Genomic DNA, 10054 nt, shown 5'->3' on the forward strand with positions numbered 1-10054 from the left:
TTTCTGGCGCCATCTAGAGGTTATGTGAAGCTTGTGCTCTAAATTTGAGATCTGATTCTGTGTGTGTGTGTGTGTGTGTGTGTGTGTGTGTGTGTGTGTGTGTGTGTGTGTGTGTGTGTGTGTGTGTGTGTGTGTGTGTGTGTGTGTGTGTGTGTGTGTGTGTGTCTGTCTGTAGTTGTGTGTGACAGGGTTTCTGTCTGTGTGTTCACATCCGTGTGTGTGTGGTGCTTATTCCTGTGAATAATAGTAAACTTCCAAGCATGTTGTATGTTCTGCCTGTAATTAGCCTGTTTTTATGGTCCTGGATCGACACACACGCCCCATGTAATTTTTGTCATCAGTAAAACATGCAGTGTGTGTGTGGGGGGGGGGGGGGATAGACAGACAGAGTGAGAGTGTGTGTTTGCCCATCTGATGCTGGATGTCTTGACCCAGCAGAGATCTCTAGAAAGTATCCACATCTGTGTTGAAGGGAAACAGATTGGTCAGGGTTGCAGCCTGCTGGTCTTAGGATTCACTACAGAGATCAAGTTTGTGTGTGTGTGTATTTGTGTGTATATAAATGGGCACGTGCCTCTGTGTGTGTGTCTGTGTGCACCATGCAGACGTAAGTAGAATCCCTCTTGATGTTGAAGTCTGTGTGTGTGTGTGTGTATGTGTGTATGTGTGTGAGCCTGTTGGACACATTATAGGTCTCTGATGGCCTCTCTACTTTGACAAACATCTCTGCTCCCCAGCTCAGCATGACTGTGTGAAGCAGTGTGTGTGTGTGTGTGTGTGTGTGTGTGTGTGTGTGTGTGTGTGTGTGTGTGTGTGTGAGAGTACTTCTCCAGACATGTTCAGATTGTGTGTGTGTGTGTGTGTGTGGTCATGGGAGAAGCGGGTGTCACCAGAGATTTTAGGTGGGGGTCAGAGCCAGTTTCTTCAGACCAGTTTCTGGCACTATTCCAGCATAAGTATCAGCTCAAGCCGTGTGTGTGTGTGTGTGTGTGTTTGCACACTTCTTGACTCTTGCAGAAGGTGAGACGACTGGTGCTAATCTCCCTGTCCCGATTTGGTGAAGCTCTATGGAGTCGAAACACACACACACACACTTTTCCCACAGATATCATGCACACCCACTACTCCCTCCTCATACACCTTGAGCAGATGCACACACACAGATAGTCTATGTCGGTCTTAACACCTTTGGACGAGGAGGTGTGTTTGAGCCAAACATGCCATTATGTGACATGTACTATTGTGTGTGTGTGTGTGTGTGTGTGTGTGTGTCATTATCTCCATGTTCAGAGGTGTATAGAGATGGTCCTATCGTATTTTCCCACACTGAACTTACATGCCCACACACACACGCGTCACAGCTCTTAGTAGACCAGACGGTTATCTACAGTACATTTGTTGAAGACACACCAAAGCCCAGTGTGTGTGTGTGTGTGTGTGCTTCAAGCCAGACTAATGCACACACACACACACACACACACACACACACACACACACACACACACACACACACACACACACACACACACACACACACACACACAGATACAGACACACATACGGTTACAGACACACGTGTGTGTGTGTGTGTGTGGAATATAAATCAGTAGGAATTTTGTGGTTATTGTGTGTGGGTGGGTGTGTGTGTGTGTGTGGGTGAAATGTAAATCAGTAGTCTTGTGGTTATGCTGGCTGACAGCTTGTCTCACACCTCTCCACAGAGGAGAGAAGAGAGTGTGATGATTACAAATGATCCATTTTATCATTTTATCTGACACACACACACACACACACACACACACACACACACACACACACACAGGTGCAGATAAGCACACATATTTCCTGTGAAGGGCACAAAGTTGTCGTTGTTTTACAGAGATTGACAGATTGATTACAGTGATTTTGTGTGTATGTTGTCACAAAATAAATTATCTGGGAGAGTAGACACACACACACAGACACACACACACTTGTACAGGACATGTACAGAAGTTTAAATTCAACTCCACTTTTTGTCAGGCAGGTTGGTTTAAGGCAGTGCTTTTACTTTGGGTGAAAGTTCATGTAATCCATTATTTGGTGAACCTATTGTTAGTGTACCTGTCTAAAGGTTACCTCATATCATTACAGGGATTTACAAACAAACAGGGATTACTGAGGCCTTATTCACCTGTGCATGGCCTGATCCTGATCCCTGATTGCAAAAACTAGCTTTTATAGATTTTTACCACCAGAGTGTATTTAAGTTTGTATACTTAAGTGGATCATTTTCAAGATGCTCTCTCTCTCTCTCTCTCTCTCTCTCTCTCTCTCTCTCTCTCTCTCTCTCTCTCTCTCTCTCTCTCTCTCTGTCTCTCTCTGTCTCTCTCTTTCAAATGCAATCAAATGATGCTTTATTGGTATGAATGAATATAATATGAATCTCTCTCTCTCTCTCTCTCTCTCTCTCTCTCTCTCTCATAGGCGACTGGCAGGGAATGATTTGGCATTCATACATCCAGATGCTCTTTCTGGACTTCACCAGCTCAAAGTCTTGTAAGTTACACACACACACACACACACACACACACACACACACACACACACACACACACACACACACACACTGGATGTAGTGTAAGTCAGGCCACACACATACCACATAAAGAAAGTAATAATCCTGAGGCACTATAATAGACAGTAAATCTCTCATACAGACCTAATTTAACCTGTGGCTGGTTGGCTCACTGCGTTTGTTTGTGTTTGTGTCAAGTTCTGTGGTTTAGGTTAGGCCACACTGGAATCCATTGACACTCAGCCCACACACACACACACACACACACACACACACACACACACACACACAGACAGAGAGAGGTTTTCAATCACAGAGATGAACGGGAACTATACTGCCAGTTTAAAATATCCCTGTGGTCCACACACACACACACACACACACGCGCACACACACACACACACACACACACACACACGTGTATCCTGTACATATGAGTAACCTGTTGTGTTCACAGTTTTGCTTATGACATGGTTAAATTAGTTTTATGATAGACACAAGTAAAAGTGAACTCTTTTCACTAAATGTGGCTTACTAAAACAGAATATCTGTGTGTTTATCCATTTGTTTGCTAGCTTACAATCACATCATTATTTATTGTATCCTCTGGTGTCTACGTCCCACAATAACTAATCACACATTTAATAAGTGCATGTGTGTGTGGGTTGGGGGAGGGTGAGTGAGAGTGTGTGTGTGTGTGTGTGTGGTGTGTGTGTGAGTGTGACAGAGAGCAACAGAGAGTGTGTGTGTGTGTGGCTGTGGACGATGTGGGATACGACTCCCACAATCCTTTGCATGAAGCACAGAGGGAAGGAACAGCAGCAGTGACGCCAGCGTGGACTGATAGCAGAGAGGAAGATAGATAGAGCACAGAGATAGAGAGAGAGAGAGAGAGAGAGAGAGAGAGTCATTATTAGGCTGGGTTTGCATAGCCCGCATAATCCACATTTGTATTAAAAAGACACACACACATAAATATTATAAATCTCCAAGTCTTTTTTTTCTAATGAAACTAATGATGTCTGTGTGAATATAAGAGCCTCTGTATTCCAGTGACTCTTCTTCTCCAAGTTGTAACTTGTGCACCAGTTTAGAACAGGTACATGCGTGACAGGCCGTGTGTATGTGAGCGTGTGTGTGTGAGTGGGAGGGAGCTCAGCGGTTGGGACTCTGGGGAAACTGCTTCTAGCTGTGCAGTTACTGTACACTGCTGAAGAACGCTGCTGAAATGCCAGAGTTACAGTCTAAATATTTACCTTCTTTACTTCCCTCTCTCTCCCTCCATCTCCCTCTCTCCCCCTCTCCCTTCCTCTCTCCTCCTTTCCCTCTTACTCTCCCTCCCTCTCCCCCTCCATCTCCCTCTTTCCCTCTCTCCCTCCCCCTTTTTCCCTCTCTCCCTCTCTCTGCAGGATGTTGCAGAATAACCAGTTGAGGACGGTCCCCAGTGCTGCCCTGAAAAACCTGCATTCCCTCCAGTCCCTGTAAGCACACGTCCCCCACACACTGACCTCTCCTCTCCAGCCATCCACACAATACTCTACACTACTCTACACTACTGTAGTCTACTCTACTCTATTGCAGTCTACTGTAGTCTACTATACTCTACTCTATTGTAGTCTACTATACTCTACTCTATTTTATTGTAGTCTACTCTACTCTACTGTAGTCTACTATACTCTACACTAGTCTACTCTATTCTACTGTAGTCTACTCTATTCTACTCTATTCTATTCTACTCTATTCTACTCTATTCTACTCTACTCTACTCTATTGTAGTCTACTCTACTCTACTGTAGTCTACTATACTCTACTCTACTATATTCTACTCTACTCTACTTTACTCTACTCTACTCTACTGTAGTCTACTCTACTCTACTGGAGTCTACTCTGCTCTACTCTATTGTAGTCTACTCTACTCTACTCTATTCTACTCTGCTCTACTCTACTGTAGTCTACTCTATTCTACTCTACTCTACTCTACTGTAGTCTACTCTACTCTACTCTATTATAGTCTACTCTACTCTATTGTAGTCTACTTTACTCTACTCTACTCTACTCTACTCTACTCTACTCTACTCTACTCTACTCTACTGGAGTCTACTCTGCTCTACTCTATTGCAGTCTACTCTACTCTAATCTACTGTAGTCTACTCTACTCTACTCTACTGTAGTCTATTCTACTCTACTCTATTGTAGTCTACTATACTCTACTGTAGTCTATTCTACTCTACTCTACTGGAGTCTACTCTGGTCTACTCTATTCTACTCTACTCTACTACTCTACTACTCTACTGTACTGTAGTCTACTCCAATTCAATTCAATTCAATTGGCTTTACTCTACTCTAGTCTACTTTATTTTATACTCTAATCCAGTACAAGCCCCTCACATTAAGGGCCAGGTTAAGGTCATCTGTGGCCCGGGGCAGAGGCCTCCCGAGCCCCCACCCCTCCATTTTTTTCCAATATATATTACTGTTATTATTATTATCAATATATATAAAACAAGTAGCCTACAAACATGGGGCAATGCACAAAAAAAATCAACCATGAAATATTATATTATTACCATCAATTACTTCAACTAAGGCTTGAAAAAACTGCCAGTGGTACCCAGGTCAGCTAAAATATGCAACTCCCGTCCCGAACTCTGAACTCATGAAACATTGTATCCTAGAGTTTGACAGGGGACAGGGGTAGTATGCCTAGACGTGGACTTATCACTATTTTGATGCTCGTTTTGAAAAAGTGGACAGGGACAGGAATGAATGCGATGGTACGCACACACCCACCTAACTTTTAACGCTTTGATAATATTTGTCCCGGTTAGGTTCTGCATTGGTCAGTTAAAAAGTAGCCTTTATTACACGGCTCTTTATAAAGTAGCCTTTATTACACGGCTCTTTATAAAGTAGCCTTTATTACACGGCTCTTCACAAGGTACCCTACTCACTGCTCTACTGTACTCCACTCTACTTTATTCCAACTTTATTACACGGCTCTTCACAATGCAAGTAGAATGCTCCATTGACTTGAATGGGATTTCCCAAAGTTCTAGTGGTCATTATTTTCGACTAAAGGACCTCTGAAAAAAATAATGACCGCTGTCAATGGCAACGGAGTTTGTGCTTCTAATTCAGGTCTTTCATATCACTCGGGACTTATTTTCCCAATAATGACCGGCGTTCTATACATTATCCCTTACATACTGTACTCTACTCTACTCAACTGTACACTACTCTACTGTACTCCATTGTACTCTGCTCTCCTTTATTCTATTCTATTCTACTCTAATCTACTCTATTTCAGTACAAGCCCCTCCTCACACTTAGCTCTCCTCTCCAGCCCTTCACAAGCTAGTCTACTCTACTTTATTCAACTCTACTGTACTGTATGCTACTCAACTGTACTGTACTGTACTCTACTCTGCTCTGGTCTGCTCTACTCTACTCACACATCCCTTTCTCCTCCACACGCTACTGTACTCAACTCTACTCAACTCTATTCTAATACACATCTCTCACACATCCCTTTCTCCTCCACACGCTACTGTACTCAACTCTACTCATCTCTATTCTAATACACATCTCTCACACATCCCTTTCTTCTCCACATGCTACTGTACTCAACTCTATTGTAATACACATTGTTAACTCTTCCCTCTTTTCTCTAGTCCTCCACACACTACTCTACTCTACTCAACTCTACTCTATTCTCTACTCCAGTGATTCTTAAAATAGGGGTCGCGACCCCCAAATGGGGTCGCCAAAAAACTTCCATGGGGTCGCCAATTATTTTCTGTATTCAGTCTGAAATTATTATTAGGTGAAACAAAGGAAAATAATATTGGCCTTTTCTGCCTTTTTCTTATTTACACACAGTTAAGAGAAGAGAGAGAAATGTTTTCGTCTTTCAACGAGATCTGGTTCAGCCTATGGGCTACTGGTCCGCTGAGAAACAATGTAACTATCTGCTCCCACTATGCAAACTCAACTTGTTCCCGCTATTTTAAGTAAAACAAACAAAAAACATAGGTAGCCTACTAGCCAAAATGGACAGGTGGCTGCTTAAAAAATTGAACAAAAGCTCGTTAGTGCCATCTACCAGTGCGTCTACTCCTCCGTGATCCGGCTCAGCACCGTGGAGGAAAATCTCTGTGTCGCCGTATGCAGCATTCCTCCTAGAATTCTAGGAGATTAGAATCCTCCTTGCTATGTTCACAGAAGCATGCCCACCCCTTCCCATTGAAATTGTTAAAGATAGTAAACCAGAAAAGGGAAATAAAAAAATACTGTATTGTTATCGCCATAAATATAATTAATGTAACGTTGTAGGCCTAATGCTGGTGTGTGTGTGTGCGTGCTTGTGTGTGTGCGCCGCGCTACGCACATAGCGCTCTGATCTGATAGCGGCAGCCTACACTTGTTTAATCGTGATTGTTTGGTTTTCTCGGTTCTTGTTCATATGGACTAAATAAAACAAATGACTTTGCTTTCTAGTTTTTGCTTGATTTAGTTGTTAACGTTTGAGGGGGGGTATTTAGAGTAAGGACTTAGAATGGGTTTGGGGAAAGTGGGGTCGCCAGACCTCGCCATACTTTTTTGTGGGTCGCCAGACAAAAAGTTTAAGAACCACTGCCTCTACTCTACTGTAATGTACTCTAAAGTGCTATATTCTTTTGCATTTTACTATGTTGTCCTCTGCTTTACTCTTCTCATACACCAATTGGAGTGACACTTCTAATTTTGTTGTTTGCCCTGCTTACAATAACAATAAAGTATTTTTACTTTCTAAGTTCTACTCTAATTTAAAGGTGCGATTTGTAGGATTTTTACCGAACGTTCTGTAGGCCAAAATCAAAAACACTGGTGAACATTCTCAAGACTACCAGACGCAAGCCTCTTCTGGGTTGCCAGATGTAATGAAGACTTAGCTAACGTTAGTTGAACTGCAGCTGCAGTGACCCAGCTACACATTACGGGAAACGGTGAAAACAAAAAATACCTCTCTAACCAACGTAACATTTAGCTGAAGTTAGCGATGCAGATGAAGTTTAGCTTACTGTAGGCTACCTATTGTGGAGAATATGGCCAGCTCTGCGTCATGATATTCTTTGTTTGACGAAGACGTCACCATCTCAGGAAGCTCCTCCGATGTCCTCTTAATTTGTAACTCAGTAACTCGTTTTTTTTCATGGGTTTTACGGGTTAGAGTAATGTTGTCAAATAAGCCATTACTTCAATTCATTGTGTTTCCTTACTCTCTGACAACATATGGTGATCATTTTTGGAATGGTTACAGTTTATTTTCCATTATTTCCTACATACTGGTCCTTTAATGTACTCTAAAATACTATATTCGATAGCATTCTACTCTAATTCTAATAGTATTCTATTCTTTTCTTCTCTTCGTCCTCTATGCACTCATCACCCGTCTATTCTCTTGTCAAGGCAGTTCCATTCAGTACGCTTTATTGGCTGGACATTGGCTTAATGGAAAATAGGGTTGGCAAGACATAGAACATAGAACATAGAACATAAAACCGTATCGGTACCCATGATAATCTTCCTGCCCTGCTGTGTGCAATCAGTATTTCTGGAGGCCCTTCCAGTCCCTTGTTTCTATCCTCCCCGTTCAGTGTGTCTAAATGCTTTTTTTGTCTCTTTTTTCCTCTCTTCCATGTCCTCTATACATTCTCTTTTTTAATTCCTCCTTTTTCTCATGTTTATCTATTCCTTCTGGGATGATGATGAGGATGATGGTGAGGTCTCTGAGTTATGGTCTGAGTAATGTTGTAATGTACTGTAGAGTCTTTTTACTTGTTTGTAGTTTTTTTATCTCACTGTTATGCTTTCTTTTCTTTTCTCGATCACTCTCTCCCTCCCGCCAACCCCCTCTCTATCTCTTCTTCTCTCTCTCAATTCAATTCAGCCCCCCCCCACTCTCTGGGTCTAGCTGGAGCTGGTGATTGGGTCGTTGCTGTTTGGAAAGTCCAGCTCTCAGTCATTATCACCTCTCCAGATCCTGCACCATCTCTCAGGGTGTTTCCCTTCCTCCTACCCTCCCTCCCTCTATCCCCCCCTCCACCTTCTCTTCTCTTCTTTTGTCTTGTCTTCTCTTCACTTCTCTGTTCTTTTCATTTTCTCTCTCCCATTCTCTGCCTACTTCATTGTTCTTCCTTTCTTCTCTTTTTGTCACCCCCCCCCCCCCCCACTCCTTCTACTGCCCGGCAACCCCCCCCCTCCACTCCTTCTACTGCCCCGGCAACCCCCCCCCCCCCCACTCCTTCTACTGCCCCGGCAACCCCCCCCCCCCCCCACTCCTTCCACCTTTGCATGTTCTCTGCTCTATGCATTTTCCCTTAATTTCCCTCTACCTCCCTCTCTCTACCTCCCTCTCTCTATCTCTCTCTCTCTTTACCTCTCTCTCTTCTCGTGTGTATGTTTGTGTGTGGTGTGTGTGTGTGTGTGTGTGTGTGTGTGTGTGTGTGTGTGTGTGTGTGTGTGTGACTGTGTGTGTGTGTGGGTGCACCCTCCCTACCCTGTGCCAGAGGGAAGGATGGAGAGAGAGGTATACTGTATACTGAGACAAAAAGCTTTCCAAGTCATTGACAATGTAGATAGGACCTCAAACAGTGAGGCCACCCCACTCTTTTGGAATGTATTGCTTCTTTGTTATTCTTTAGCTTTTCTTTATTCATTTCATGTTTGTGTAATGTCCCGTCCTGTCCTGTATGGAATGATGGCTTTGGCAATATGAGTGCTCATGTGTCATGCCAATAAAGCAACTCTTGCATTTGAATTTGGAGAGAGAGAGAGAGAGGAGAGAGAGAGAGAGAGAGGCAAGACGCCTAAAAAAAGCTGTCCACCAACTGTCCCAGTAATGCCCCAACCGGTAGCAGATCATCAGATAAATACAAGATTCCCACTGGCAGTAATTATGCGACATCCTGCCTGAAGTGGTTAGGAATTTGAATGAATGAAACACATTCAGCTCTAATATGGGCATCAGTTAAGACCTTAAACAAATCCAATGGATTCCTACTCTGTCTCTGCTTACATGCTACATGTCTTATTCTCACAGCAAACCAACATGGACACACACACATTACACACACACACACACACACACACACACACACACACACACACACACATGCGCACCACTCACGCACACCAGGCATACACACACAAACACACACACACACCACACACACACACCACACACACTGACCTCTGGTGTTACCCGCAAATGTCAGTCTCGCGTCCCTGGTTTGCATATGGTGCTAATAGGCTTATGTCAGTGACGATGACAAGTAGAAGGTTCCAGACAGAAGGCGGAAGCCATCTTGATGTACCTCACAAACTACAGTGAGCTGCCACAGCTCAGCACAACAACCTCAGTGTGTGTATGTGTGTGTCCAAAACTGATTGTCACTGATTGACATTTTATTAGACGATCAATCCATAATACTTGGTTGGAATTCCTACACACAAGTG

General features: G+C 43.3%; 1 protein-coding gene across 1 annotated transcript in view; it reads left to right on the plus strand.

Annotated features, from left to right (window-relative positions):
- lgr4 (leucine-rich repeat containing G protein-coupled receptor 4) overlaps window positions 1–10054 on the plus strand; it is a 79387-nt gene that overhangs the window by 49076 nt on the left and 20257 nt on the right. Inside the window, exons 3-4 of the mRNA XM_042074524.1 lie at window positions 2467–2538; window positions 3967–4038. Coding sequence (XP_041930458.1) covers window positions 2467–2538; window positions 3967–4038 — 144 coding nt within the window. The remainder of the gene's footprint in view (window positions 1–2466; window positions 2539–3966; window positions 4039–10054) is intronic.

The sequence above is a fragment of the Alosa sapidissima genome, chromosome 20 (genome assembly GCF_018492685.1).
Source record: "Alosa sapidissima isolate fAloSap1 chromosome 20, fAloSap1.pri, whole genome shotgun sequence".
In the NCBI taxonomy this organism is placed as follows: domain Eukaryota; kingdom Metazoa; phylum Chordata; class Actinopteri; order Clupeiformes; family Clupeidae; genus Alosa; species Alosa sapidissima.